Below are 27,458 nucleotides of genomic sequence, written 5' to 3'. Positions count from 1 at the left end.
ACATTTCGAGCAGTGAAAAGTAGAGGGTGATTTCATTCATGAACAGAAATGCAAAAGTTCCTAAATGAAAGACAAGCAAACCAAATCACTCCCAATTTGGGTTTATTCTGGGAGTGCAAGATTGGTCGAATATGAGAAAATCAAGCAATGCAATTCATTGCGCTAATAGCCTAACAGAATAAAGAAAAAAAAAAAAAGGATTGACTATCTCAATACATGCAGAAGAGAGTTTGATAAGATTTCCCAACTTGCACTCACAATAAGAACCCTTAGTAACTGTAAATTGAAAAAAAAAAAACCTCCTTAACCTGATAAGTCACAGCTGCAGAACCTTACAGTAAACATCATACTTCATGGTAAAACACAAAAAGCCTTTTTTTTTGAGATGGAAGGCTCAATCCCTTTGAGACCAAGATAAGCATGGCCAGCTTTCATCATTTCCTTTCATCTGTGTAAGGTAAGTTTTCACCAGTGTAATAAGGTGAGGGAAAAAAAATAAGGCATAAGGATTGGAAAGGAGAGCATAACGCTATAGCTCCTCTACAGATAAACCATTAGAAATAGGCGAATTTAACACAATTGCTGGAATCAAGGAAAATACACAAAAAACCGATGGTATTTCTACATACCAGCCACAAATTATTTTTTTTAATAATTTTTTAAAATGTTTACTTATTTTTGAGAGAGAGAAAGACAGAGTGCAAGCGGCAGAGAGGCACAGAGAGTGCGACATAGAAACCGAAGCAGGCTCCAGGCTCTGAGCTGTGAGCACAGAGCCCATCACGGGGCTCCAACTCATGAACCATGAGATCACGACCTGAGCCAAAGTCAGACGTTTAACCACTTGACTGACTGAGCCACCCAGGTGCCCCCAAAACATCTTTTGGAACAGAAATCATAAAAGCATAAACAAAATCAAAGCCTAAAAATGAAACTAACATCAGTATGAAAGGCCTCTACAATGAACATTATAAAATAGAATCGAGAGAATATAAAAAAACCTAAGGGGCGCCTGGGTGGCTCAGTCGGTTGAGTGTCCGACTTCAGCTCAGGTCATGATCTCACACTCTGTGAGTTCGAGCCCCGCATCGGGCTCTGTGTTGATGGCTCAGAGCCTGGAGCCCGCTTCAGATTCAGTGTCTCTCCCTCTCTCTGCCTCTCCCCTGCTCATGCTCTGTCTCTCTCTGTCTCAAAAATAAATAAAAACATTTAAAAAAATTTAAAAAAAAAAAAAAAAAAAAAAAAAAAAAAAAAAAACCTAAATAGGGGCACCTGGGTGACTCAGTTTGTTGAGAGTTCGACTTCGGCTCAGATCATGAGTTTGAGCCCACATTGCACTGCGTTAGCCTGTCAGCACAGAGCCTGCTTCAGATCCTTGGCACCTCCCGCCCCCCCATCTCACTCTCTCTCTCAAAAAATAAATAAAGCATTTAAAAAGACCTAAATAAATGGAGAATTATACTATGTTCATGGACTAGAAGGCTTAATGTTGTGAAGACGCCCATTGTCCCCATATTCACCTATAGAGTTGGCGCAACCCTAACAAAAATCCTAGAAGACTTTTTTGTGGAAATTGGTAAGCTGATTCTAAAATTCGTACGGAAACAGCAAGAACCAAGACGAGCCCAGGCAATTTTGAAGAATAACCTACATGGAGAACTCACATTACCAGATATCAAGAATGAGCTACGCAATTAAGTAATTATATAACTGGTAAGTAAGGCAATTTGGTATTGGTGAGAAGACAAACTGGGCAATAGGACAGAACAGAGAGTTACCGTATCTCTGATAGAAGGTCCACAGCAGTGCAGGGGGAAAGGATGCTCTTTCAACACATGGTACTGAGTCAACTGGATATCCACGTGAAGAATGTGTATCCTGACCCCTCCTACCTCACACCGTGCACAATCTATTCCAGATGGCTTGCAGATCTAATTATGAAGTATGAAGCAATAATGCTTTCATAGGAAAACATAGGACAGCTTTGTGACTTTGGAGTAGTCAAGTGTTCTTAAACAGGACATAGAACTGACTATAAAGGAAAAACCTTGGTAAACTGGACTATATTAAAGTGAAGAATTTCTGTTCAACAACAGACATCCTCAAAACAGATAAAGGCATTAAAACAGCAACTCACATAGTGGGAGAATATTTACAGTGTTTACATCTGACAGCAAACTCTTATCCAGAAAAAAGAATTTCTATAATCAATTTGAGAAACTCAGGTAACCCAACAGAAAATGGGCAAAGGACTCGAATAGGCACCTCACAGAAGAGGTGCTCCAGATGGCCAATGAACATATGAAAGGTATGTATTGCTTCACTAGTGTCAGAAAAACGCAAAAGAAGTTCACAGTGTGCTGCCAGAACATACCTCTCAGAGTCACCAAAATGAAAAAGACTGAAAATACCGAGTGTTGGCACAGATATGGCAAGATGGAACTATCATACGCTGCCAGTGAGAATGTCAATTGGTAAAATCACTTTGGAAAGTGAGTATTATCTGCTGAAGCTACCACACACGTAGCTCATGCCCAGCAATGCTGCTCCTGGGAACATACCCAACATAAATTTATATGTGTACGCATCAAAAGACACATACAAGAATGTTCACAGCACTAGCCCTTATAGCTCCAAATTGGAAACCCACCCAGTGTGCCTCAGCAGGAAAATGGATAAACAAATTCATTTGAGGGAATAATACTCAGGAAAAAAAAGTCAAGTGCAGCCTCATACCTCAACATGATTGAATCTTTTAAACATGCAAAAAAGCCAGACATAAGAGAGGATCTGCTCTATGATTCCATCTATGTAAATTACAAAACGCTCAAAACTATCTTATGGTGTGAGAAATCCGTGGCTAACCTGGGAAGGAGGGGGAGGGCAGTGACTGACAGAAAATGGTGGCGGGTCAGGGGTTGGTACTGTGCAATTTCTTGACCTGAGTGGTAGTTAACTGGGCATGTTCACTTTGGATTAATTCATTGGGCTGTACCCTGAGCTTTCTTGCCTACAACTTAAATTTTATTTATCAGGGTTCCATCAGAGACCCTGCAACTATGGGAGCTGGCCAAGGAGTCTCTGTAAGGCTGTTGTTTTCCACCTGATGTTGGAGCTGGAGGTCCATGTGGCCGAGCGTCTGGAAGAAAAGTTGGCGTTAAGTGGAGGAGAGGATCCAGAACTAGCTGGTAACCCAGGAGTTGACTGGAACCCACACGGACTGGCTGAAACCCAAGACCCTTCTTGTTGCCAAGGGCGATGAAGATTTCCTGCAGAAGCTGGACCCCTTTGTCAGACATCTGGCCCAGGAGTCGGGGAAGCTCAAGGTGGCCTGAGGACAAGTGGAACAGCTGCACCCATGACCTCTGCTGGAGCCGACAAGCTGAGTCAGCAGATAAGCCCTGATGAGTCTGAGCTGTGAACAACCTTGCTGATTCATTTCCCCACTGTAAATCTTTCATGGAAATCTCTCTTGTGGTCTACCCTGCCTGGAAACACACATGGAAGGGAATTCTGGGAATGTCGTTCAGGGAAAGCTCAGTGGGCCTCGCAACACGTTTCGTCTATCTGGCAAAGAGCGAAAAATGCAAAGGCTCCTTATGCTGATGAGGGTGTAGAGGACTAGGCTCCGTCAGTAGGTTGGTGGTGTCAACGAGCACAACTCGAGGCCCAACTCAAGGAGGAAAATGCACGCACTGCTGAACCAGTCAATCCTCTGGTGTGAATTTCTCCTCTGAGTCAACCTGAACTTATTTACAAGGCACAACAGTGTTTGTGGAAGCAAAAGACTGAGCACAGCTTAATGCCCACAAACTGGGGACTCGTTAAGTGAACTGTTCTGTTTGAATTTTTTATTTTTAATTGTAAAATACAGAAATACATAACGTTAATCACCTTGACCGTTTACAAGTGGCCGGTCCAGTGGCATTAAGCACGTTCACACTGCTATACAGCCATCCCCCTCTCCCATCTCTAGAACTTTGTCGTCTTCCCAAACTGAAACTCTGTCCCCGTTAAACACTAACTCCCCGCTCCCCCTTCCCAGTCCCTAGTCCCTAGTAACTTCTGTTCTACTGTCTGTCTCTGTGAATTTGATGACTCTAGGAACTTCATATGAGTGGAATTGTACAGTATTGTCCCTTTGTGCCTGGCTTATTTCACCAAGTATTAGCTCTTAAAGCTCATCCATGTTACAGCATGTGAATAACATGCCACTATATGGATGGACCATATTTTCTCTACCCATTCACCCATCAATGGACACGTGGTTGCTTCCACTTTTTGGCTATCGTGAATAACGCTGCTATGAACATTGGTGTATCTGTTTGAGGTGGGTTTTTTTCTTAATTTCTTTTTAGTTTTTGTTAAGTTTATTTATTTTGAGAGAGAGAGAGAGAGTGCACAAGCAGGGGAGGGGCAGAGATGGAGAGAGAGAGAAGCCCAAGCAGGCTCCACATCGTCAGTGCAGAGCCTGATGTGGGGCTCGAATTCATGATCTGTGAGATCGTGACCGGAGCCAAAACCAACAGTCGAATGCCTAACTGACTGAGCCACCCAGGTGCCCCTTCGTGTCTATAGTATTTATTTTCAACAGTAATGAAAAGTGTAAGGCCATCTTTTCGCACCTCTGCCTCTGGTGTATAGAGAACCCAACGGCTGGAACAAATGGACCCCAAAAATGTATTAAGGTTTAATCACAAGTTTATTCCTTGTTCCGGTAGCAGTACTGGATGGTAGCAGTTCCGGTGAGCAGGTCGGTGACAGAGGGAGAGGGTTCCCTGCCACATGCTGGGGACCCACTTTGTCCCAGGGCCAGGGCCACCTTTGCATCAGAGGGAGCAGCAGAGAGATCCTGGAAGGGTACCAGTGGGGAGTGTTATGGTTCAGGCCTGGAAGTGTCCTGCCCTTTTCTGCTGGCTTTGCACAAGCTAGAACTCAGTCACGTGACCACCCCCAATTGCAAAGGAGGCTGGGAAATGTAGTGCAGCATGCGGCCCTGACGAGGCACCTGGGGGGTTGTGGACTCCTCTGCTGCTAGTAGGCAGGCACCTACTCAACTTCACTCCCCGAATGGCTTTTGTCCTTTTAAGTTAGGCTGAAATGGGACTCCTCCAGGAAGCACCTCTTGATCTCCCACTCCGGAGATGTGCTGCACTGAGCACCCCTTCCCCTCTGAGCAGCCACTGGACTGTGAGCTCTGAGGACAGAAGTGGTGCAGAGTAGGCACTCAGTCACCCCAGGGCTTGTGGGAGGAACCAGCCTGGCTAAGGAAGGGGTCCTGCTCCCCACTGTGCTGTATCTGTTCCTTGGCCCTGAGTTCAGTTAATGGAAGGGCAGGAGGAGAAGCAGACACTTCCCCCATCTTAGTCCTGTGGCCCCTGCTAGGGCCCGTGGGCTCATGTGGTTCCCACTCTTGTGAACACCTAGGCCTGGCTCTGGCACCCTTTGCTCTGTCCCTCAGCCCAGGGGTGTTACTGCCTCACCAGCTACTTGACTTCCTGACTCTCCCATCACTTGTGTTTCTAAGTCCCTGGATTACTACCCCTGTCCCCCTCTGCTCCAGAGCCCGACCAGTACAAAAGGTAGGGGACTGGCCATTGGGTTCTGATGCCCTGGGACTGTGGTTTGGGGAGACCACTTCTCTGAGGCAATGGTTCCCTGACTTTAATGTCTCTAAAGGAAGTCTGTGGGGGCTATGGAATCTTTCCCCTCACACAGGCCCAATAGTACCCGACTCCCTACAGGCCCCCGGGAAAACCCATCAGGTGTTGGGGCTTCCCAGCCTGGCCTGTCCCTGGCACTGGGAATTCCTGATGTCTGGGGCCAGGGCCACAGACAGGGCACCCCTTCTGCTGGGGAAGGGTGGAAGCGGCTTTAGGGCCCAACCTGGAGGGATGAATGAAGGGTACAGGAATGTAGGAATGTAGAAATGTCGGGAAGACCAAGGGAGGCCATGTTTTACTCTTAGGATAAAGCCCAACCACCATTGCCTGGTGGGAGAAGCGTCACTATTCTTCAGACCAGACTCCACTTCTCTTCCTCTGAGCCTCTGCCCAGGCTGTTCCTCTGCCTGGAACGCCCTCTTTCACCAACCACATCTCTGACAATTGACCTATGCTTTCAGGCATGGTCTGGGAGCTGTGAAGCTGCACCTGCCCACCCTTGTGTGCCTGCTCTCACAGGTCCAGGCTGCTTTCACCAGGAAACTGACCTGTCACCCGCTGACTTGTGCCTGGCCGGGCCAGCCTGGCTTGGCACAGGGACACCCTGAGGACCCAGGTCGGTGGGAGGCTAGCCTTGCTTTGCCTCATCTGCAGAGGAAAGTACCTGCCTGGTGGCCAAGGGGCCAGCCCTCAGCCCCACCCTGCCCTGAGCTGGAAGCCGGGAGACGTGGGGTAGTAGGGAGTAGGGCCTGAGAGCAGTAAGCGTCCACCCCATCCCCCTCCTTTAGTCTCCTGGGCACTTCCCCAAGGATATCCCCAACCCCTCACTCTCATCTCTGTTCCTTTGAATGTACCCCATTGTGCACACTTGCCTCCCCCAGAGGACACCTGCCCCTACCACTCAGGTTTCCCACCTTTGCCCAGGACTGTCGGCCAGGAGCAGGTCTAAGAGATTGGGGAGGCCTGGGTTCTGGCCCCGGTGGTCAGTGTCAACTGGAAAACCTGTGCTCCTGAGACTGGGGGGTGACTTGAGAGGCCCTCCCAGCAGAGAGAGATGCAGAGGTGGGCTTGCATGAGCCTTAGCCAAGGTTTCAACAGCTGGCTCAGCTGAAGAGCAGACACAGACCGCCTTCCCCTAGGACCTTGGGTAGCCTCCACCTCCCACCTCTGTTCCTACCCTCTGCTGCCCCCGTGTGGCCACTCTCAGCACTGCATGTCGCAGTGAAGGGGGCCTCCACTTCCAATCACCTCTCGCCCAGGGTTCTACATTCCTTGGGCAAATTCCCCCAACCCCCACCTCTCAGTCGGAGCCACGAGACTGGACCAGGGAGCACCAATCTCCAACCCCACCCTCCACTGTGCTTTCTCTGAGACCCATGATACAAGCTTGACCCTATCTGGCCTAGGCCCTCCCATGGCCCCCACTCAGCACCCTCACCACAAAGAGGGCAGCAGTAGCAGGAGGCCTGTGCTCCATACCCCCAGTTCCTGGGCACTCCTGGGTAAAGTGCCCAGGGACCCAGAACATGGGCTCTGGTCCGGGAACTACCAGTCACTGCCTTCAGGGAGGTGCTGGGGCAGGTGATTGTGCTGGCCCATCCCAACTCCTGGGTACCTGGCATGGCATCCATGATGACACTGTCCTTTGTCCTCAACCCACAAAACAGACACTGTTCACAATCCTGCTTTTCAAATGGAGACGGGCTGGGGAGGGACATGCCCCAGGTGGCCTGCCAGTGGATGAAGGACTCAGATCCGGGTTGCTCTGGGTGCTTTTGACCCCACAAGGCAACCATGGAACTCTCTGGAACTGGAACTGAAGCACAGCATGAGCACCAGGACACAAGGGAGGGGGCACCACAGGTTTGTTTTCTCCTGGTACAGGTAGGTGTGGTATTTCAAGTGACATTCCAGAATGGTTGGAATTACAAGCCTGGAGTTCAGAGTGACTCTCCACTAGGGTGTGCTGAGGCCTCTCCACACACTGAGCCTCTCCCACTCAGGCTGGGGCAAGTTCAGCAATCAAGGCAGCTGGGCATTAGGGCTCCCATGTTGAGGCACCAGGTCTCAGTATATCAGGGGTCAGGGTCATCAGACACGGGATCTGAGGTACTGGCATTTGAGTTTCAGGTGCCGGAGTACTGGGTCTCTAGCGACAGGTATTAGAATTCAAGGGTATGGAGTCTAGGGGCTAGAGCACCAGGTGCTGGTCTCGGGAACTGCACAGTTAGAGCCGGGTGTCCAGGTCTGAGGTGACAGAGCAGGTCACCAGTCCTCAAGTCCATGGGCATTAAAGGCTCAGGCATCGGTTGTCCGGGGTCCCAGGTGAATGGTGCTAGGGATTTGAGGAGCAAAGTAGTGAGGTGCATGTTCTCAGAGGTTTGGGGCTTTCTCCTGGGAGGTTGGTCTTGGCTCCAGGGTGGCCCCATGTGGCTCCTGCTGCCGGCCAGATGCGTTCCCCTCAGGGCTGTGAACCCCAGCTGGCCCTGCAACAGAGACATTGTCTAGAGCAGGCATAGAGTCTTAGGAGAGCCAAGGAGGGGCATGGACCAGGGTCCTGCTGGTGGAAACCCAGGTCTGGGTGGGTGGGGTCTTACATGTTGCTCTTCCTGCGGCGCAGCAGCACGTAGACGAGTGCAACCAGAGCCACCACTGCCAGGCCTCCAAAGATGATGCTCAGCAGCACCGCGTAGCTCCGTCCTGGCGACAGGGCAGAGCAGTGAGGGCTGCCCGAGGGCGGGGGGCAGGGGGCGGGGGTAGGGGGGGCCAGGTGGGCAGGGCATCCTCACCTGGCTGGCACACTGGGGTGGGCCTGGACCAGGTGCCATCAGCTTGGCAGGTGCTGGCCTCTGCCCCAACCAGGCTATAGCCACTATTGCAGTGGAAGTGGACAGTGGAGCCCATCAGGTAGCTGATACCTTCCTTGAGCCCGTTGGGGGGCGGAGCTAGCCAGCCACAGGATCTCACTGGGGTAGGAGACCAGAAATAGACCACAGGTTTAAGCCACTGGCTACCCTGCCCCCTGGCAGCTGTCTGCCCCCTGGCAGCTGCCAGCCTAGGAGGCCTTGTCCCAGCATAAGGTGCCCACCCCTTGCCTGTGCCCCCAGACGCCCTCACCAGGCTTCAGGCTTTGCACACGATGCTGGTGCCACTGATGGGCCATCCGTGTGGCATTGCCCACACTCAGGCTCCCAGTGGCCATTACATCAAATCTGCAGAAATGGTTGTCCCCACACAATTCAGCAGCCTCAGTTGCCTGGCTGGGGTTGGGGGTGGTCTCCTCGGGGAACAGGGGCTGAAAGGTGTGGTCATGCTTGGGCTGGTACAGGAAGTTGTTAACCAGGAACCAGGAGTCATAGGTGAGCAGGGAGGAGGCGTTCTCCACGGCCCCTAGGGAGACACGCAGCAGGTCTTGCTGGTGGTCAAGAGTCCGGAGTCTCCCCCCTTCACTTCCACTGACTGTCCCCCCCCCCCCACCCCCAGTGCGTGCCTCGTGGTCACTCACAGTCAGCCCCAAAGCGGAACAGCTCTCGGGAACTGGAGCTGAGGGGCAAGACCTTCCCGTTGCGCAGGGTGAAGTCATCCGTGGGGTCATCATTGAGTGTGCCGAGGAGGCCTCGTGTGTGGGTGAGGAACTTCTCGGGCAGGAGGACAGCCACACTCAGGAATGGACCCTGGACACTGACCTCCAGGCCAGCCCCCGATGACAGCATGATGGATACGCTGTCCCCAGCAGCTGCCGACAGGAACATACCTGGGCACAGTGGAGCTGGGGTCAGCGTTGCCCACTGAGGGTACCGTGCTGGGACTCCACAGCCCCAGAATGAGTGGGTCAGCATCCATGGGCTTTCAGGGAAGGGGAGGGCGTCCCCAGGGCCTGCTGGGATACCCTCTCACCCCGTGCCGACACCTGTACTGGGACCCCCACACCAATATGAAGGGCCCAGGCTCTGAAGGGACCCCTCATGCCGAGGCCCTGCATGTGGGGTCACCTGTCAGTCCTCGCTCCTTGAGGAGGCAGCAGCCATGCCCGCCCCCACCCTTCCTGAGGGTCCCCGCACCCTCAGCAGCAGCAGGGCCCATCCCAGGTACCCCCCCGACCCCAGCCGCAAATCATTTCATTAGCTCAGTTCCTTGAGGGAGCACCACCAGGGAAGGCGGTCGGGCAGGAGGCTGCTCCTTAGCTCTCAGGGCCAGCCAGTGTCCTTGACGCAGGTGATTCCTATCACTGTAGCTTCCAGCTCCAAGTCCTACTGTCCTGGCGTCTCAGGGTTCTGATCACATGTGTCTGGGGCTCCATATGAAAGCATGAGATCAGACCAGGTCCCCTGGCTACACCTCGCTATCAGAGGCCTAGAGTCTCATCTGCCCACAGACAGCCGTGGGCTGGGGCATGTGTCCACTGTGCCGGGCCCCTCAGCGTGGGGTGCAGGGGTGGGGCTGACTGGTGCACCACGAGGCTGGGCACAGTGGGGACAGCATGTGGATCATAGCGAGAGGCCTCCATCTCTACACCCGTGCTCTGAACCCCAGGGCCAGCGAGAGGGATGGCGGCTCCGGCGGGAGGGAAACGGCGTGCAAGTGGCCCGCTGAAGCTCCCGGGCCGTCTCACTCACCATTCAGGTCCATCCAGCTCTGCTCGGTGAAGCTGAGCACCTCCTGGTTCAGCAGCACTTGTAGGACCCCTGCCCCGCCAGCCAGCCGGACCTCTACCACGTCCGAGTTGCCCTCCTGGACAGCCACGGCCGTCAGCCCTGTGCCTCGGTCCCGCGTGCCTGGGGTGGCAGGTGCAGAACACTGTCTGCTCAGCTCCAGCCTCCCTCCCGGGATGACCCTGAGCCACCCAGGGCCCACGGGCCCGGGCCTCACCCTCAGGCGTTGTCCCGGGCTCGGCCCGCCCCTGCACCCTTAGGTTGGTCAGCGTCGCCTCCAGCAGCACGTACTCGCCACGCCCATTGAACGTGAAGTTGGCACCATCGAAAGTGATGAAGTGTGGGTCCCCGAAAGCAGAGGCTGGGGAGAGCAGAGGGTCAGGTGGGCCTGCCTGGCCTGGCCCTGCTCGGGGCCCAGCTGCGGCTGGCACCCACCTAGGCGCGGTGGCCGGTAGCTTCGACAGTCACTGGAGGGCCGTCGCCGCATGTATCGGGAGCAGTCGGGTGCCCAGAGACAGCAGTGGTAGAAGCTGATGACATCGTAGAGCCAATGGGAGAGACCAGGCACACGGGGTGGTGTGCGGAATGGGGGCGCGCCCCAGTCGTGGCCACGGTCCGGAGTGCTGCCACCAGTTGAGTCAGCCGTCAGGAGCTGTGTGCCTGCCGCCGTGTAGCAGCACTGCTGGCCAGAGGCGTACCGGGGGCTGGGGGGGGGGGGGGCGGTCGGGTCAGGGCTGCTGTGGGGACCGTGCCCCGCAGCCCTGCCCCCTGCCCCAGCCTCCCCCTGTGGGGCTCACCTGGCTTGCACGGAGCGCACGCAGTGCACGGCACCCGGATGGTAGGTACACACGCTGCCACGCTCAATGTCACAGCCGTAGTCTGTCTACAGAGCAGGATGTTGCTGTCACCGGGGCTGGCCTCAGGCTCCGTCAGCCCCTTGCTGGGAGTCAACCCCTGAGGACCCTCGGACCCCAGCCTCACCTCCCAAGGGCCTCTACTTCCCCACCCCACCTCCTGGGCGGGTGCCACCGTGCGTGTAGTGGGGACGGCTGGCCCCACCTGCCCCCAACATCTCCCGTGCCCTGACCCGGGTAGGGGCTTACATGGAAGCGGCCAGAGTCAGCCTGGGCCTGAGCCAGCGTGCAGGGGCAGTCAGGCAGCTCCTCCAGGAAGTTGGGCAGTTGGTCCTCCAGCTCTTCCCAGGCCAGGCACTGGGCGCGGGCCCAGGCCACAGGGTCCTCCTGGAAGTCGTCACCCAGGTGCCAGGCCAGTGCGTGCTCGTTGCTCCAGAGTGCGTGCACATCCCTGCGGGGGCCACGCACTCACTGAGGGCTGCACCCACCCTCCCCACCCCCAGCTCTGGCTTCCCTGTGCAGCATGGGGAGGAGCCGCGGACAAACCCGCCAGCCCATCCTCTTCATGGCCGCTGGCCCTTACTTCTCCCCCGCGTAGTATTTGCTGTTGATGATCCGAAGTGCACCCACTTCCCATCTCTGGTATTTTTGAGGTGCGGGTTTTGGAGTGAAGTTGAAGAAGCCGGAGTTGGGGATGTTTGTGACCAAAGGGTACAGGTATGACCACTTTGCTGTCCACTCCCCTGAATATGGCTTCCCTGAGGGAGAAAAGGCCTTTTTCAGCGCTGGGGCTCCTCCAAAGAGCCCCGAGGCAGAGGGACCAGTTCCCTCGCATGCACAGAGCAGCCTGACAGATGGACAGATAAACAGATGATTCCCATAGGAAGGCCTGCCCTGCTGCTCCAGCAAGGACCCTGGCTCGAGTGACAACCATCTCCTCCTCCCCCACGCTAGGGTCACAGCCCATGCTCGAGGCCAGGCTAGCAGTCCAGGGGCTTGGAGAGGATGGGCGGAGCAAGCTTTTCTGTTTCCAAGAGCTGGGGATGTCCATACCTGCTTCCCGGAGCTGGACCCCAAACAGCTAGGGATCCCCAGCCTCCCCTCCCCCACCCCACTCCCACCCAGTCCCCTTTCTTGCCTGTACTTTTCTTGCTCGAGATCCCCAGCTGGGATTTGGCCCTACCTGGAATTCTCTTTCTCCCACCTCTGCAAGCCCCAAACTCCCAACCCTACTGGTCTACAGAGCTCCTCCGTCAGTCTAGCCTTTGGCCGGCCTCACCTGTCTCCTCATAACCCCACAGCTCGATGGTGACAGTCTCCGTGGGCAGAGCCGAGGCTTGCCAGGTCAGGGTGAGGTTTCCTGTGGTGTCGGCAGTGCCATAGTATTGCCATTGCGTCTCATTCACCAGCTGGCTCTTCTCTGTCTCCGACACTTTGCTGGGGTGCACTGGGTGGGAGGGGAGGGGTGAGCGGAGGCCCGAGGCCCAGGGGCTCTGAGAGCTGGGGGTGCCTCCCAAGGATAAAGCGTGGCAGTCCCATTAGAGCAATGACTCCCCCAGACCCTCAAGTGAGGAAAGGACAGAGGCCATGGGAGAGGCTGCCCTCTGTTGCCCAGATCTCCACCTGGCTTCCCCCGTCCCCTGGCCTGGCTGGGGACTCCTGAAGCCCCCACTCCCTCTGGGCTGGGTCCCCTGTGTGGACGTCAGGGGGTGGGGAGAGGAGCTGGAGAACCCACGCCCCTGTGGTCGGGCGCGCCTCCAAAGGGACTGGTTAAGCCAGAGAAGCAGGGCATGGTTGGCAGGCAAGGTGTGCATAGATTAGCGCTAGGGAAAGTCCCTGTTGGGGAACCGAGGCCCAGGAAGCTGGGGCTCACCGGCCAGCCAGGTGCCCGAACGCGGGAAGGAGCGACCATTGTCCATCGAGAGTGTGAAGGGGATACGGCCCGTCTCATACAGCAAGGGTGACACACAGTGCACACGTCCAGAGGAGTCCACGTGCCCGAGGGTCTGGATGCTCTCTTTAAACCTGTGGGGGGCCGGAGGTGGCAGGAAAGCCTGGGCCATGGTGGGCTGACCCTCTCCGAGGCCTGGGCTCCTGACCTCCTCCCTGGGGGACCCAACCAGCCAGCTGTCCCTGGGTCCCCAGCATGCAGGGAGCCCCTCGGGCCTCCCACCTGCAGATCACACCATCAGTGGGGTTAAACCAGTTGAGGTGCTGCACTACAAAGTCCTTGCCACCCATCATAGAGCCTGAGTAGGGCGAGATTTCCAGGCAGAAGTCCCGAAAGTCCGAGCAGCAGGTGTTCAGGCCGGAGCAGGTCGGGTGGCAGGAGCAGAGCCCATCCCGGTCTCCACAGCGGTGGGAGCAGGTCCCCTTGGCACCTGGAGGAGAGGGAGGGCCCTGAGTGCCTGGCTGCCCCACGGGCAGGCCTCGAATTTATTTTCCTGGAGTCCATTAGAGAGAAGCATCCCCAGGAGAATGCCGGCCAGTATCGCTCTACCCACCAAGGGAACACAGTGGAAACCCACAGGGCCTGTGGGGGAGGGATTCTTGGTACAAATGATCTAGCAGTTGCTTGAATGATTAGCTAGAACAAGAAGAGATAAGGGGAAATGTCTCTAGACAAACTTTTGCAGTATCAAGAGGAGCCCCCTGGGCAGGAATGACCTTCTGCCACCAAGTCCTGGAAGACCACAGCCTCAGATGGCCAGCAGTGGCTGAGCCCTTGACGTGGGCGGGGGACCCTTCTCTATTCACTGAAGGGTCAACAGACACAGCCTGGAGGACAGTCTGGGGTCTGGGAAGGTAGCTACTAAGAGGCCCATTGGAGGCCTGGCAAGGGCTGATGTCCGGGCTTGGCGTGCTCCATCTCACTTCGCCAGGCAGCACCAGCTCACCGACCGTGGCCCCCGAAGGAGCCCCACCCTTAGGGGAGAGGGCAAGGGGTGCTCCCTTCCTCTGAGGGGAGTGGAAGGACATCTCCAGCAGAGGGCCCAGCAGGGCCAGTGTGAAGGAGAGGCTGGTTTGGTGTGGGGCTGTGGACATCAGGCCTAGGCTCTTACCACCATGGGGACCTATGACAGGGCCATATTTTCAGGGAATCCATCCCTCTGCGGCGGGACGTGGCTGGGCAGATTGGAGGGTGGAGACTGAGCTGGGGTGCAGAAGCCAAGGCAGGATCACCCGTCCCACCTGGCCTTTCCCTGTGACCCTATCAAAGGGGGCCAGTCAAGTGCTGGGACTGGACCTGAGCCACCCCAGTGACCCCATTTCACCCAGTGAAGGGCTTGGCACTCAAGAGCGTCAATAAACATTTATTGAAGGAGGGAGGATGTGATGGCTCAAGGGAGTGGGGGAGGAGGCTGAGTGATGCCAGTAAGTGAGATAAGTGGCAGAAGGGTGGTGGCTTTTACCCAAGATGGGAGATAGGGGGGGTGGGGGGCTGGGGAGCCTGTCACTTCCAGCCCAGTCCAGCCTGAGGCTCTGGAGTAGGAGCTTTCCCCCAGATTTCTCAGGTTCAGCCCCACCCTAATAAGGACCCACAATCCTTCCTCTTGCCTGACAGGGGGCTTAGTGGGACTGGGGGTCCTCCACGTGTGAGCACATCCTCGTGCAGGCCAAGGGCTCTCCTGAGCCCACCACTCTCCTCTAGACCACTTCCCTCCCAGGCAGCCAGCACCTCCCAGCTCCTAGGGGATTAGGGTGGGCACAGCTGACTCTCCATCCTGCCAGCAGCCCCTGGACCCTAGGATCCCCAGAATTTCTTCTCACAACCCCCAGTACAGTCCCAGATGGCCTGACAGATGGAGGAGGCTGAGCAGAGGGGTGTCCGCCCTGGGCCTGGCTGCAGCAGGCAGACAGACAGACGGACAGAGGCAAGAAGGGCAGGGTCAGGGCGTACCTGCTGCAGGCCCGGGGCCTGGGCCTGGGACCGTCGCCAGCAGCAGCAGCAGCAGGGCCCAGAGCAGGAGGGGCAGCTTCATGGTGCGGCCTGAGTCTGCAGCCTGCAGCGCAGCAGTGGCTGGGAGCCTGCAGGCCGGCTCACTCCCCACTGGCCTGGCCCCGCCCGCCCCGCACACAGCGCAGCCGCCCCGCCCCGTCCCGTCCCGTCCTGCCCCGCCCCACCCCACCCCACCCGGTTCCCCTCTCAAAGTCCACAGGTGCCCTCGTGGGCCGGTAGGGCCCAACCTGCGCTGTTAGCACATTCCTGGCCCGCCAGCCCAGGACGCGGGGGAGGGGGTCCGAGCCTCCAGCTATTGGACCTCTCTGGCACTCGGGGATCTGGATGTCCAGAGGCCACAACCCAACCTAGACCACCGGATCCCACCCCAGGTCAAGCCCCGGGCGGGCGGCCAGGGTGGGGCTCCGCTGGGGATGGGACTTGGCCCGGTGGGTTAGGCCAGGTGGTCCTTAGAATCTCTGGATTCCAGTGCCCTGGGGGCCCTCAGCCCCAGATCTCCCAGCTCCCGGCCTCAGCTTCCCCGCCTGGAGCAGGTAGTCCCAATTCCTCCCCCAAGCCTGGCAGGAAGAGGGATCAAGTAACTTCCTGCTGATCACTGGCTTGTGTGGGTACTGAAGGAGGGAGGGGAGGAGGGGATCCCTTTCTGAGGGAGGGGGCGAAGGCTGTGGGAGGGAGCCTGGCCAGGTTAACAGTGGGGTTAGAGGCTGAGACCAGAACCCCCTGGTCTGGAATCCCTGGAGTGGGGCTGGCCTACGAAACAGGGCTCCAAACAGGGCAGGGAGACTGGGAGAAGAGCCACCCAACCCCGCCCACCCCTGGCAGTCACTCAGAGAATTTGCATTATCTTTTCATTGTTCTCCCTTCTCACTGTGCAAGGAAGGAAACTGAGGTCCTGGTGTGGATAGGTGGGATCACTGGGAGAGGCTGCAGTGCTGGGCTAGGCCCCAGGCAGCTTCCTGGAGATCCCCCTCCCGTCCCAAGCCTGGGACTCACTTGGACCCTGCCACCTGGGCTGGGTGTCCAGACCGACAGATGGTTGTCTCCCCAGAGGCAGCTTCTAAAGGTGTCCATCCAAAGGGGATACATCCCCATTAGAAGGGAACTGAAGCTGGTGGGGGCTATGAGCTTAGGGCCATCCAGCGACCCTCCTCAGCTCCTGCGGTCTGGCCAGCCTCCCTTCCCTGGGCACCCCCCCCTTCTCATCTGGCCTGCAGTTTCTCTGGAAAGGGGGCTCCTATAGGCATCAGGGAAGCCAGTTGGGGTGGTCAGGAGCTACATCTCCCAACTTGGTTGCTGGGAGCTCACGGCACCTCTCTAGGTGGGTGCTGATGGCTAGTGCTGGGGCTCATCCCAGGCCCTGGGGCGAGGGTGCTCCTTGTGGCACGTCAGGGAAAGGAAGAGGATAGGAATGATTCCAGGATGGGTCCCAGGTGTCCTTGGGGGTCTGAGAGCCAGGAAGCCCTGGGAGACTGCTGCGTTATTCCCAGAACTCTTTCTGGGCACTCCGGTCTGAGAAGAAGAGAAGGTAGGAATTTGGGGAGAGGGGCATCAACTGAGTAACCGCTACCCCTGCCCTGCCCTCGCCTGGCAAAGAACCTGGATTTAGGGACATTTTGGTGAGGACCTCCCCAAGGCTGCTGTGCTGCTGTGTCCCCATGATGGCTCTGCCAGCCTTGGGCTGGGGACCCTGGCAGTGCCCAGCCCATGAGGGGCACAGGGCAGCAAGGAGCGTCCCCATCTCCATCCTGGACAGCTTTTCAGGGAGACCCCTGGGGGCAGGGCCAGCCCACAGCTGTGGGGGGGTGACAGCTGGGTCTCCAAGGCACTGAGGGATTTGACAGTGTAAAGGGCAGGTTGCGGCCCCTGCAACTTGTGCCTCCCCAAAACAGACGTACTCAGAGCCTTGAAAGAGCAGAGCCAGCATCGCGGGCTTGCATAATGCTCTGCTGTCACCTTTAGAAAATTAATTTTTGAACAAGAGCCCCAGTTACATGTTGCACTGAGCCCCACAACTGCATGGCCAGTTCATTGGAAGGCAAGTGTGCTGGGGTGTAAGTACCTTCCCTGCCAGCCCCACCTCCCGCTTCCTGACACTGACCTTGCCTCTCAGGGGCCTCTGCATTGGGCGCCCATCACAAGACAGTTTCTCGGCGAGGCCTGGCACCACCTGCTCCCTGCAGCCTCCTCCACCCACCCCTGCCCATATTCCAGAGGGGCACCCCCCGACTCTGAGCCCTTCGGGGATGCTCTTGAGGCCCCTTCCACGCCCGACTCCAGTCCCACATAGTCTTCCCTACTTGGCCTGTGCTCACTTCTCCACACTGACTCACTGCCTGCCCAGGCCCTGCCTGCTCCTGGGATGCCCAAAGGCTGGGCCCTGATCTATGGGGAGAAGGGCCCAGAAACCCTGGACAGCAAGCCCTCCCGGGTTGAACAAAGAGGCAAAGACAACTGTTCCATCTTTATTAGAAAAGAAACCAGAAAAAGGGAGTGGGGCGAGCCCAACCCTAAATGACCCCTCCACTATGACACAGGCAAAGCCCGGCTCATCCGGGCATCAAGGTGTGGACACGGCCACCTAGGCTGGGTGTGGACACGGTTATACAAAGTCAACGTCTCATAGAAAAGGTTGCTAGCCCCGCTGTGCGAACTGCGGCTGTCTTCACGTGGCCAAGCTCGGCCTCTTCCGGGAGCCCATGTGGTGGGGACAGACCACAGCCCAGGCGGGAGGGGAGGATACCGCAAGGGAGGGAGGCTGGGTGGACTGGGGTCTGTGTGGGGAATGGTGCTCTGCCTGGGCCCCGTATGGCTGAGGGGCTTGGGCCAGGGGGCGGGGGGACGGCCCCACGCTTTAGATGTCCATGTAGTCATCATCCTCGTCCGTCTCACTCTCCAGCGAGGACTCCTGGCTTGACGTCTCCAGGACCTCCAGGGCCGGCTGGCACAGGCTCTCCTTCCTCACGTTGGCGGCCGACTGGGCAGACAGGATGGCCGACTGCACACAGAGCGGGCAGGGCACTGGTCAGGGGTGGCCCAGGCCTGGCCCCAGGTCCCCCTATAGCCCACGTCCCGCCCATGCCCCCCACTCGGCACCCGTGGTCACCTTCAGCTTCTGCTTGGTCTCCTCCGAGATGCTGCCTTTGGGCGAGAGCAGGGTCGGGGTGGGCGGCGTGACGGTGATCTCAGGGGGGAACTTGGTGGCAGCCGAGGGGATGACCAGCTTTGGCATGCTGGGGAGGAGGCGCGACTTGGCCCGGCCGGGCTCTGCCTTGTTGGGGGGGCCCTCGGGTGACTGGGCACTTGCACCACTGGGCACCTTGGAGCTGGTGACTGTGGGGTGGACAGTGGGAGCTGAGCCTTGTTCACAGTCTCCTGGGAGACTGCCTGCCCCTCCTTGGCTTGGGCCTCAGTTTCCCTTCTGGAAAACAGAGGCACCCAGAACGCCTCCTCCTGCTGCGTCAGGCCAAGGGTGCTTTCTCTTGGCCTTCTGGTCTGTGCTGGCTGGCAGGCTCCAGGCCTCCTGTGTCTGCCTCCGCGGCTGCCCAGGTCTGGGGACTGGGACTCCCCCCGCCCCCGCCCAAGGAGCACAGTGCACTCTGGGAGTCCAGGGCCTGGGATACAGGCAAGCCCCTGGAGCAGGCCCTCCAGACGCCGTGCACACATTAACGGCCGCATCCCTGCAACAATCCTAGGATGCTTGTCCTACTGGTGTCCACACCACAGGGAGGATACTGGGGCCCGTCGCCAGTCACTCAGCTAGCGCCAGGGCATTCACTTCTTCACTTCCACTCCCGCTCCGGGGCTGCATCTCCCAGGAGGCTGGAGGCAGCACTTCCGGGGCTGGCAGTCTCCGTGAAGCTGCAAGAGCTAGGGGCCGCCGGGTCGGCCTGGCTGGTCTCCACATTCCTCCAAGGTCCCATGGCTTTAAAAGCCCATGCTTGGCTCCCTCTGGCTGATACCAGGCCCTACAGTCCTGAGCAGGGTCAGTGAGATCCCCGACCCTGAGGAGTCCCCAGGGGGCTGGCTGGTTGGGAAAGGGCTCTATCCACAGGGATGACTAGGACATGGACAACTGTCTGGCCAGGCTGGCCACCCCTCTGTCTGCCCCAGACTCCTCCCCCACATGCCAACCCCTCTCTTGGCCCTGTCTGGGGGCCTCCTCTCTGGGACTCAGCGGCCTCAGCTTGGGCTGGCCACCCGCCCTCGCTAGTCTCTGTGGAGCCAGAGGTAGAACGAGGGGGTCTCCACTCTGGGCCTCCCTGCCCAGCTGCCTCTCCGCTGTGCTTTAGCATGACTGGGTCCTCCCCGGGCCCTGCTCTGCCAGCTGGTCACCCTGTGACGCCCTCCACCCTTCCAGGTGAGGCCCACCCTGGCTGCTCCCAGCTCGTCTTACCCTGGCTGCAGGTGGGCTCGGCGCCTGTCCGGGGCGCAGCCTCTGGGGGCCAGCAGTGCGGCTCTGCTGAGGGGCTGTCAGGAACAGCCTTCATCTGCTCACCGTGCAGTGGCTCCTGGGGCGTGAAGCCCGTGCCCTCTGCCCCTCCGGCCAGCTCTTCTCCCTCTGTGGGGACACAGGAGGGCTGCAGGTTACAACCCTCACCCAGCCTGCAAGACAGGGCCCCTCCCTCCTGCACCCTGGGACAGCTGGCAGGGGACCCGTGCCGAGGCAGCTCGCCACCCCCACTGGGGGACCGGCAGGGGCTTCTCTAGAACAACTGCATGGGTAGGGCCGGGCTGGTACTGGCAGGAAACTGCTCAGCCCCCCGTGGACGCTGGTGTGGCTGGCCCACCACCCAGGACCACTGTGTGCCTGACACGGTAGGGGCAACACGGGGGACCGTGAGGCCCCAGCCCCCTCAATCAAACACTATCACAGGACTTTAAAGGGTGGGCTCATGGGCTCTTCCCACTAGCTTATTGGAGTGGTGCTCAGAAACATGGTCAGGACCCAAAACCAAACCAACCAGCTAAGACCAAAGCGGACAGAGCGGTGTGCTGGCACCATGCCCTTCCGCCAGGCCACACCTTCCCTGGCATGAGGCAGGGGCTGGGAACTGGCCTCCCTTGAGCCAAGGCCTGATGGGCCTGAGGGGTATAGGCTGAGCCTATGGCCGCCAGCCAGGCCGTTAGTCAGCATCGGGCCACCAGCTCCCAGCCCCCCAGGCCCTGCCTCCAGTGCCCTGCAGCTCCTCCCCCTGCATCCTGCCTCCTCATGCTCCCTTCCTCCCCTCACTCCCCTCTTCCTTTTTATTTGGGCCTAGATGGCCATCACCCCGCAACCCTTCTACTCTCCCACTTTCCCACTGAGCCCTTCCTTCCCCTTCGCCAACAGGTAAAGCCCCACCCCCGCCCCCACCCCAGCCTTGACAAGGCAGGAGTGACAGCTCCTGGGACAGGGACAAAGATTGGGCCACTGAGCAGCCGTGGCCTCCCCACTGTTGGCTTCCAGCTCCCAGAGGACAGAGCATTCCCTGGCTACCTAAGCCATGAGCCACTCTCGCCCTTCCTCAGGTCTCACAGCCTGGCCGGCATGGTCACAGCTTCTTTGTCCCAGTGTCTAGCCCCTTCACCATGGCAGGCAGGGGTGAGCACCTCGGAAGGCTCCTCCTACTTCCCCCTGGACCTGGGGAGCAGGGACAGCAGCCGGAATCGCACACCGCTGGTGCAGGACTTGGTTCGCTGTGGCTGGGCACGCACTCATGAAGCAGACTTGGTGGGTGTCTGGTCTAGTGCTCTGCCTGCCTGCCTGTGTCCGACCTCTTCTCATGGGGCTGTTCCCTGAGGGCCTGGGCGAGGAGCCTAAAGCAGCTGCTTAGGTCGGCTGGGAGGGCTGCTGGCTTCCTTGCTGATCGGTATCTACAGGACAGGAGCAGGACAGGGGAAGCAGGGTGCAGGGAGGGCCTGGGGCTGCCCTCAGAGGGGTCAGGTGTCAGGCTGGCTCTCTCCTATCCCAGGGGACTGTCCACCCGTTCCAGGCCTTTCCTCTGGGTGGGCCACATTGAGGTGAAGGGACACTCGGGCAGGGGCATCTAGCAGAGAGTGTTAAGCATGTAGGGTAGTGCTCTGTAGGCCAGGCAGCCCCCTCCCCTCCCCACCACCACCCTGGAGGCCCTGTGAGGAGGGCTGCAGGTGAGCCTGAGGGGGAGGGGATTGGCCTGGGGGCCCAGCCTTAAGAGAAGGACCATCTGGGTCCCCCTGGCCTCCTTGGTCTCAGGATCCCTGCCTGTGGGAAACATATGGCCAGGCTGGAGTCCTTTGCTATCGGGCTACTCTCCCCGCTCTCTGGGGCAGACTCATGGTCTGGGCACTGGGTCCCTAAGGACCAGTGTCCTGGAAGCACCAGCCCTGGCTCAGACTTTTCCTGGCTTCTCGGGATGGCATGAGGCTGGCATTACAGCTAAGCCCATTGGCTGGGGCGCCCTGCTCAGGCAGGTGCTTTCTGTACCAGGCTGGTCCCATGGCCTGCAGTGCCCTCTCCACTCTTCCTCCCTGATGTACTTCCCTGCTCCTGAAGGCCTGGCCCCTCAGCAAGAAGGACCCTCACTTACCTGTAGACCAGGCACTATTCTAGCACCAAACCAGGTCCTGGCCTGTAGTGGGCAAATATCCAACGAACAAAGAGATAGCACGTGCTCAGCAAGGAGGTGGGGGGCGGGCAGCAAGAGGCAGGGCCAGGCCCCCTCTGTGGGAGACACACGACTAAGCTTCTTGGATGTCCACGAACAACCCTGAGCTCCGCAAGGGAATGGATCCACCACATGAGGCCGGTGGCCCTGGTCAGCATGGCCTGGGTAGTTGGGTGAGGCTCAGCTAGTGACCAGAGAAGCTTGAGACCACTCCTGCCCATCCGCAGGCCGCAGCAGGTGGAACAAGTCAGGACTGGACACTCCCAGCCACTGCCGGCCGCCTTCCCCTGGCTGGAGCCAGAGGCCTGTGTGAGGGGCACCATGGGAGTCGGGGGTACAGGGCGGGGCTGTCCACCTTGGGGAGGCTGCCTTCCCCGTGCTCTCGCACCTTGGGGACATGTCCTGAGAGGATCCGTCCTCAAGCCTGCTCTCCTAGGTGGCTTGCAACCTCCCGTGTAGCCGTCTCTGGCTTCGGTACCACCCTGTACACCCTCTAGTTCCTGGGTGCCTTTGCAGGGCAGGCCTACCCTTCCTGTCCATCCAAACCTATGCCTGGTTCCAGGCTGCCTGCTGGTCACCAGGAGAGGCAGATGCTGGTCACACTGCCAGGTCACTCAGTCACCCTGCTGGATGGCTCTTTCCTGGTGCTTTCCCTGTTCTGGGGGTTGTGGGAGATGGGCTCTGGGGCGATGTGCCCACCCCAGCACGGCCCTGACACCACTCCAGGGGATTCTGGGGATCATCAGGGACACCACCCCCCCAAACACAACTGGCCAAACACCACCTGCTCGCACATCCTGAGGCAGCCCCAAGAGGCTGGCAGGTCACTCCACATGGCAGGTGTGCAAGTGCAGAGGGCTGGTTTGGGAATGTGCTGAGCACCTGGCCCGTCAGGAGGCTACTCCACTGCCAGGTCCACGCAGCACATATTCTCAGCCCAGGGCCGTCCCCACCCCCGATGTCATGTAAGAGTTCCATTCTAGCAAAAGGCTATTTAGTTTTGGGGAGGAAAATAAAAGAGGATCAATACTCCGGGATGAAGAAAACACATCGGGAAACATACACTCTTCCGTCGATCCGACACAGGGGAAAAAGGTGCAAACCATAGTTTGGAGCCTGCTTGGGACTGGGGTGCGGTGAGCAGGAGACGGAAGGAAGGCAGCCAGGCTCCCAGGGCCCTGATGACCCTGCCTCCTGTTAGACCCTAAGGAACCTTCCCACCTAACACCCAGTTGTGTATGGCCAACACCAGTGATGGTCACTCACTTCCAGATTAGGTTACGCAGCACACTGAGGCTTCCTTTGAGTGGTCTCGCTCTTTTAGACCTAGACTCTGGGGGACGCCAGCAGCCATGACGTGGGGACACTCAGCAGCCTACGGAGAGGCCCACGGTGGAGGAACTGAGGCCTCCAGCCAACAGCTGGTGAGAACCTGAGATGTGCCAGCAACGTGAGAGAATTCAGACGACCAGCTGACAGCTCTGATCCTCAGAAGCTACAACACCATGGAGGCAAGAGTCAGGTGGAGGGTAAGACAGCCTAAGGTCGGGGGAGCCACGACTTCACGGGAGGGAGTGATTTCCTTGGGCTATGGATTTCCTTGGGCTATGGACTCTCACTGTCGCTGCCCTTTGAAATCACCACAATCCACCCCGGGGCTGTGCTTGCTGTCTGCCAAGCACTGTGCTAAACCTGTATCACCTCCATCTGACACACCGTGTGCTGGAAACTGAGACACAACAAGGTACACAGAGGGGAGCAGGGACAGCCAAGGTCACCTGGTGGTAGAACCACCACTCACAATCCTTCAACTGCTCTGGTCCTGCAGCCTTCGGAGGCTCCCCTCACAACAAATGGTTGCAGGAGCTGACTTAAGGGAAGTGATTCCTCGTCTCACGAGGCCACAACCAGGGTAATTGTAACCGACTGGGCAAATGGTCCCTACACTTCCATGATTCTCAAAGCAAACTGGGGATGAGCATCAGGTGAAAACATCAGCGCCTAATGCCAGAACTGTAGGAAAGAGTGAAAGGAGGGAGGGCTGCCACCCTCAGTCCCCACCCAGGCAGACCAGCCACGGCAGGAGCCCTCAGGTCTGATATTAAAATGGCTAGGAAGTGACACAGCCAAGGCTGAATGGCCGAAGGGCTGCATGGAACTGTGACCGGGAAGACTGATAAGGCTGCAAGAGTAAAGGCCCCTGCAGGGCCTCAGCAAGGGTGCAGGCTGGTCCCAGGAGCCGGGGTGAGGGGAAGGCCTGACACCTTGCCTGCTGACCTTTGAGATGCCACCTCAGTGCCCCCTCCCTGGAAAGCTGGTCTGTCAGCTGCCCCTGCCAGTAGGCTGTCATTCCTAAGGGCATCCTGGGTTTTAGAAGGAACCAGGACTCTGGCTGACAGAGCCCTCTGTCTTTTGTAATTCACAAGCCCACCCATAAGCTTTATCCCCGCTCCTTGCTGGCTGCTTCCATCTGTCTTACCCTAGGGGGCCTATGCAGGAATGCTCCCCACCACAGATGTGCTCAGGGACAGCTCATAGGCCTGTGAGATCTCTGATAAGCCAAGATCAAGACCCCTCCCCTCTCCTGAATCCCTATCTATCTATTCATCAAGTTTACATGTAAACATATCACTATTAGTGCTGGCTCCCTCTCTCCTAGCCACACACCCCTATGGGGGACTGCCATCATCACATCCCTTTTTGGATGGGAGGAAGGTCAAGAAAGTGGTGGGCACTCCATCAGGTCATGCCCCCTGCCCTCCAGGGCCCCCAAGATGTGCTTCCCAAGGATCACCAGGCTGGAGGTCACCCTGGCCGCCTCCCCTCCCCCACCCACACTCTCCATGCAAGGAGCAGGACTTGTTGCTGGCTGGTAGCAGGGGCCTGGGCCCAGCTCTGGCCTTGCTGCCTAGGAGATGGGCTGGGACTTACCTGGGCCCAGGGAAGTCATGCTGGGGATGGCCTCTGCCCTGTGTGGCCGGGGGTGCCCAGGGTCCTTGGACGGGTCTGGACTGGAGGTCGATGCTGAGGGAGGGCAGGGGATGATAGCCGTGGTGGCAGCTGGCACCGGGCGAGGCTTGTTGTGAGTGTCACCGGGACGCTGGAGAGTGTCAGCGGGCACAGGGTCAGGAGCCGTGGGAGCCCCAGCCCCAGGGAAGAAGTTTTCTCGGCTGTCCTTGGGGTGCTTTGGGGTGGTGGGTGTGTCCCCTGCGGCCTGTGACGACAAAGAGGAGGTGAGGATGGTGGGCACCCCACCTCCTAACCCTGGGGACCCACAGCACCTCCCTGGGAAGACGTCCGGCCCTGCTGGTAGGGACTCAACGGAGACCCTGGGGCTGGCCAGGGCCTCCACCAGACCTCACCCTCCAATTCCTGGGTGCCACCCTGGGAAGACATGACCCCAGGCAGGGGTCATTGAGCCTCATGTGGGGCCATCCCTAGAGAGCTGGGGTGACACCAAGAGTCAGCTCCCTGAGTTCAAGACCACAGCCCCAAAGAGGCAGTGCCGGATAGTCCAGCTTTGGCCACCCCAGAAGCTCTCACCTAGGCCTTCCGTTCTCAGGGGAGCAGGGCCCGCTGGGGCCTCTCCATCTTCTTCCACACAGTTCTCTCTGCCACCAGGGCCCTTCTACTTTGCACCCAAAGCCTCCGCTCCCAGAACAGTGTGAAGGCTGAAGCTCACTGAGGGTGTGCTGCGGGTGTGAGCCATCCTCCCGGCCCTAGACCCCTAGCCTCAGGCCACACCAGGGCTGCAAATGTGGTCTCACACCTGCTGGGGGCACCATGGTGCTGGGGGTCAGCTGGCTCCCCGCCATAACTCTGCTTCTTTTGACATTTGTTCTGCTTGAAACGTCCTGTCCCTAGTTTCAAGGAGCACAGGACAGCCCCTGTGATTCTGCTGTGTGATATGTGTTGGGTTGAACCTGAACCTCCAGTCGGGGGGCGGGTGGAAGGTGGGGAGAGGACAGGAAGATGTGCTGTGTCTGTCCTTGCAGGAGCCAGCCCCAGCCACGGTGACAGCACTGAGCCTCTAATTATGTCCAGAGCACTCTCCAGGTGTGCGCTAGGCTGCCATGGCAACTGGGACTGGCCTCTAGCCAAATGGATCCTGGGGCAAGGGGCGGAGGCAGCAGGCTCAGGGCTCGGGCTGCCCCCTCCCCAGCACTGGCCAGAGGCGCCCAGGCCCCAGTTGGGTGCTGGTCCTCAATCTCCTCATCTAAAGGACCCTTCCCTGCCCTTGGCTCCTGCTAGCTCAGGATCTCCTTTTGCCACAAGACAGGGAAGGCAGGCGTTTGGAGGTTTTCTGGGGGGGTTCTATCATTTTAAGGGCCTTAAAGACTGCATCAGAAACAGCCACTCTGTCTGGAGTGGTCACTGCCTACCTGACCTCATCTGGGTCAGCAGAGGAGGCAGGAGGGGACCCCTGGTCTCAGGCCCTGCACTGGGGCCCTGGGCAGTTACTCCTGTTCCATGCAGCAGAGGCTGCGGTTAGGGCCACGCAAGCCACAGAAACCACAGCGGCTATGATGTGAATCCTGGCTGCTTTGGCAATAATGGGGTGGTAGAACCTGGGGCGTGTCTCCCCCGGGATTCTGGCCCTCAGCTGGGGGAACAGGCCCACGTGTGTGGCCCACAGACTGCCTGGTCAAGACTGAGTTTCTGGACTTCCTCAGACCAAGAGTCCAGGCAGGAAGGGTAGCATGCTGCCCCATTTCACTGAGAGGAAGCTCTGGACACTGACAGCATCTACAAGCCTGCCGCTAGGTGACCTATAGATGGATGCCCACTGCCCTGAACTCCTGCCTTGGGACTCCCTGTGATGTACTTCCCTGGGGGAAATGCCAAGAGAGGGCTGCGTGTGGGCAAGGATGGGAGGGCAAGGTCTGCTCACTTGTGCTGCTGGGGAAGGGGCAGTTGGGCCACCCCTGGGGGGACAAGAGGCCACACCTATTCAAATGGCAAGTACCTGCCCTTTGACCCAACGACCCAGGCCCAGGGGTCACTCCTGCAGAAATGCCCACATGTGGTGCAGGAAGATGCCCCTCTGGTACTGTTGAGCAGGAGCACTGCAGTGCCCCCCAGCCTTAGCCCCCCTCTTTCTCTGCCAGCCAGACTCCCCCTGTGGGCTTTCTCTTGAGCTAGGTCTCTCCCAAGGAGACCCTTCTCCCTCACCCCCTCCTCCTCAAAATCTGTGGCCTCTGAGCCCCAGACCAAAGGCTTTGGGGGCACCTACACCCAGGGCTCCTGCTTGGACCCCGCTCCGAGGGGAAAATATACTCCCTCACCCCTCCTTCCTGTCACCAGGTCACGCTGGCCCATCTTCTGCCATCTTGGACCCACCTGTTGCTCACCGGGCCTCTGCACCAACCCAGCCTCCCCACTCAACAGCAGGGCGTCTTTCCCACACCTGGCACCAACCTGCCCCCCTCCCTTGCTGAATAAACCCCAGGACCCCCGTCTGCTCTGCTCCTAACCCATTCCTATCCCAGCCCCACATCACTTCCTCCACCCTCATCCCAAATGAAGTCACCTTTCCAGGGGTCAGCTAGGTAAGGACCATCTTCCCCATTTACAGAAAAGGCAGCTGAGGTGAGGGGACCGCTGAGGTCACGCACTCGGAGCTGGGGTCTGGGCCTGCCAAGGCCCTACCTGCCACACAATGCTGCCCCACCTGGGCTGGTGGTCAGGGGCTTCCTGTGAGCCGG

General features: G+C 58.2%; 2 protein-coding genes across 11 annotated transcripts in view; both read right to left on the bottom strand.

The window, feature by feature from the left end:
• Positions 1-4,694: 4,694 nt before the first annotated feature.
• SUSD2 (sushi domain containing 2) lies at positions 4,695-15,220 on the bottom strand. 2 transcript variants are annotated; one of them, XR_006195370.1, is made up of 16 exons: positions 15,071-15,220; positions 13,343-13,550; positions 13,043-13,194; positions 12,449-12,616; positions 11,753-11,927; positions 11,419-11,620; positions 11,113-11,198; positions 10,751-11,019; positions 10,533-10,676; positions 10,280-10,438; positions 9,169-9,417; positions 8,781-9,053; positions 8,453-8,629; positions 8,261-8,363; positions 7,279-8,149; positions 4,695-4,852 (listed from the first exon to the last, which is right to left on the bottom strand). XR_006195370.1 is itself a non-coding variant. In XM_042911042.1 (15 exons), the coding sequence occupies exons 1-15, from the start codon at positions 15,150-15,152 to the stop codon at positions 8,125-8,127; spliced, it is 2,472 nt and encodes an 823-aa protein (XP_042766976.1). In that variant the 5' UTR covers positions 15,153-15,220; the 3' UTR covers positions 4,695-8,124. The 2 variants fall into 2 exon arrangements, 1 of the variants encoding a protein (XP_042766976.1); XM_042911042.1 differs by having other exon boundaries at positions 4,695-8,149.
• A 2,359-nt stretch (positions 15,221-17,579) lies between these two features.
• The window catches only part of CABIN1 (calcineurin binding protein 1), a 152,439-nt gene continuing 142,560 nt past the window's right edge, over positions 17,580-27,458 (bottom strand). For 7 of the 9 annotated variants that reach the window (XM_042911372.1, XM_042911373.1, XM_042911370.1 and 4 more), the window contains exons 34-37: positions 24,685-24,967; positions 19,524-19,688; positions 18,234-18,460; positions 17,580-18,125 (exon numbers count right to left, since the gene is read on the bottom strand). In XM_042911372.1, the coding sequence (XP_042767306.1) occupies positions 17,982-18,125; positions 18,234-18,460; positions 19,524-19,688; positions 24,685-24,967 (819 nt within the window). In that variant the 3' untranslated portion in view covers positions 17,580-17,981. Of the gene's footprint in view, positions 18,126-18,233; positions 18,461-19,523; positions 19,689-20,742; positions 20,984-21,675; positions 21,863-24,684; positions 24,968-27,458 lie in introns of those variants that run through there. The other 2 variants (XM_042911377.1, XM_042911378.1) reach the window with 2 other exon arrangements.

Source organism: Panthera leo, chromosome D3, assembly GCF_018350215.1.
Source record: "Panthera leo isolate Ple1 chromosome D3, P.leo_Ple1_pat1.1, whole genome shotgun sequence".
Classification (NCBI taxonomy): domain Eukaryota; kingdom Metazoa; phylum Chordata; class Mammalia; order Carnivora; family Felidae; genus Panthera; species Panthera leo.
Note: the sequence above shows the minus strand (reverse complement) of the source record. Positions and strands in the feature narration are given on the sequence as shown.

Coding starts and splice junctions, on each gene's coding strand:
- SUSD2 (XM_042911042.1), bottom strand. CDS start 15,152: ATGAAGCTGCCCCTCCTGCTCTGGGCCCTGCTGCTGCTGCTGCTGGCG. Junction 13,195..13,342: donor ACTGATGGTGTGATCTGCAG/GTGGGAGGCCCG, acceptor GGCCCCCCACAG/GTTTAAAGAGAGCATCCAGA. Junction 11,020..11,112: donor GTGCGCTCCGTGCAAGCCAG/GTGAGCCCCACA, acceptor CCCCCCCCCCAG/CCCCCGGTACGCCTCTGGCC.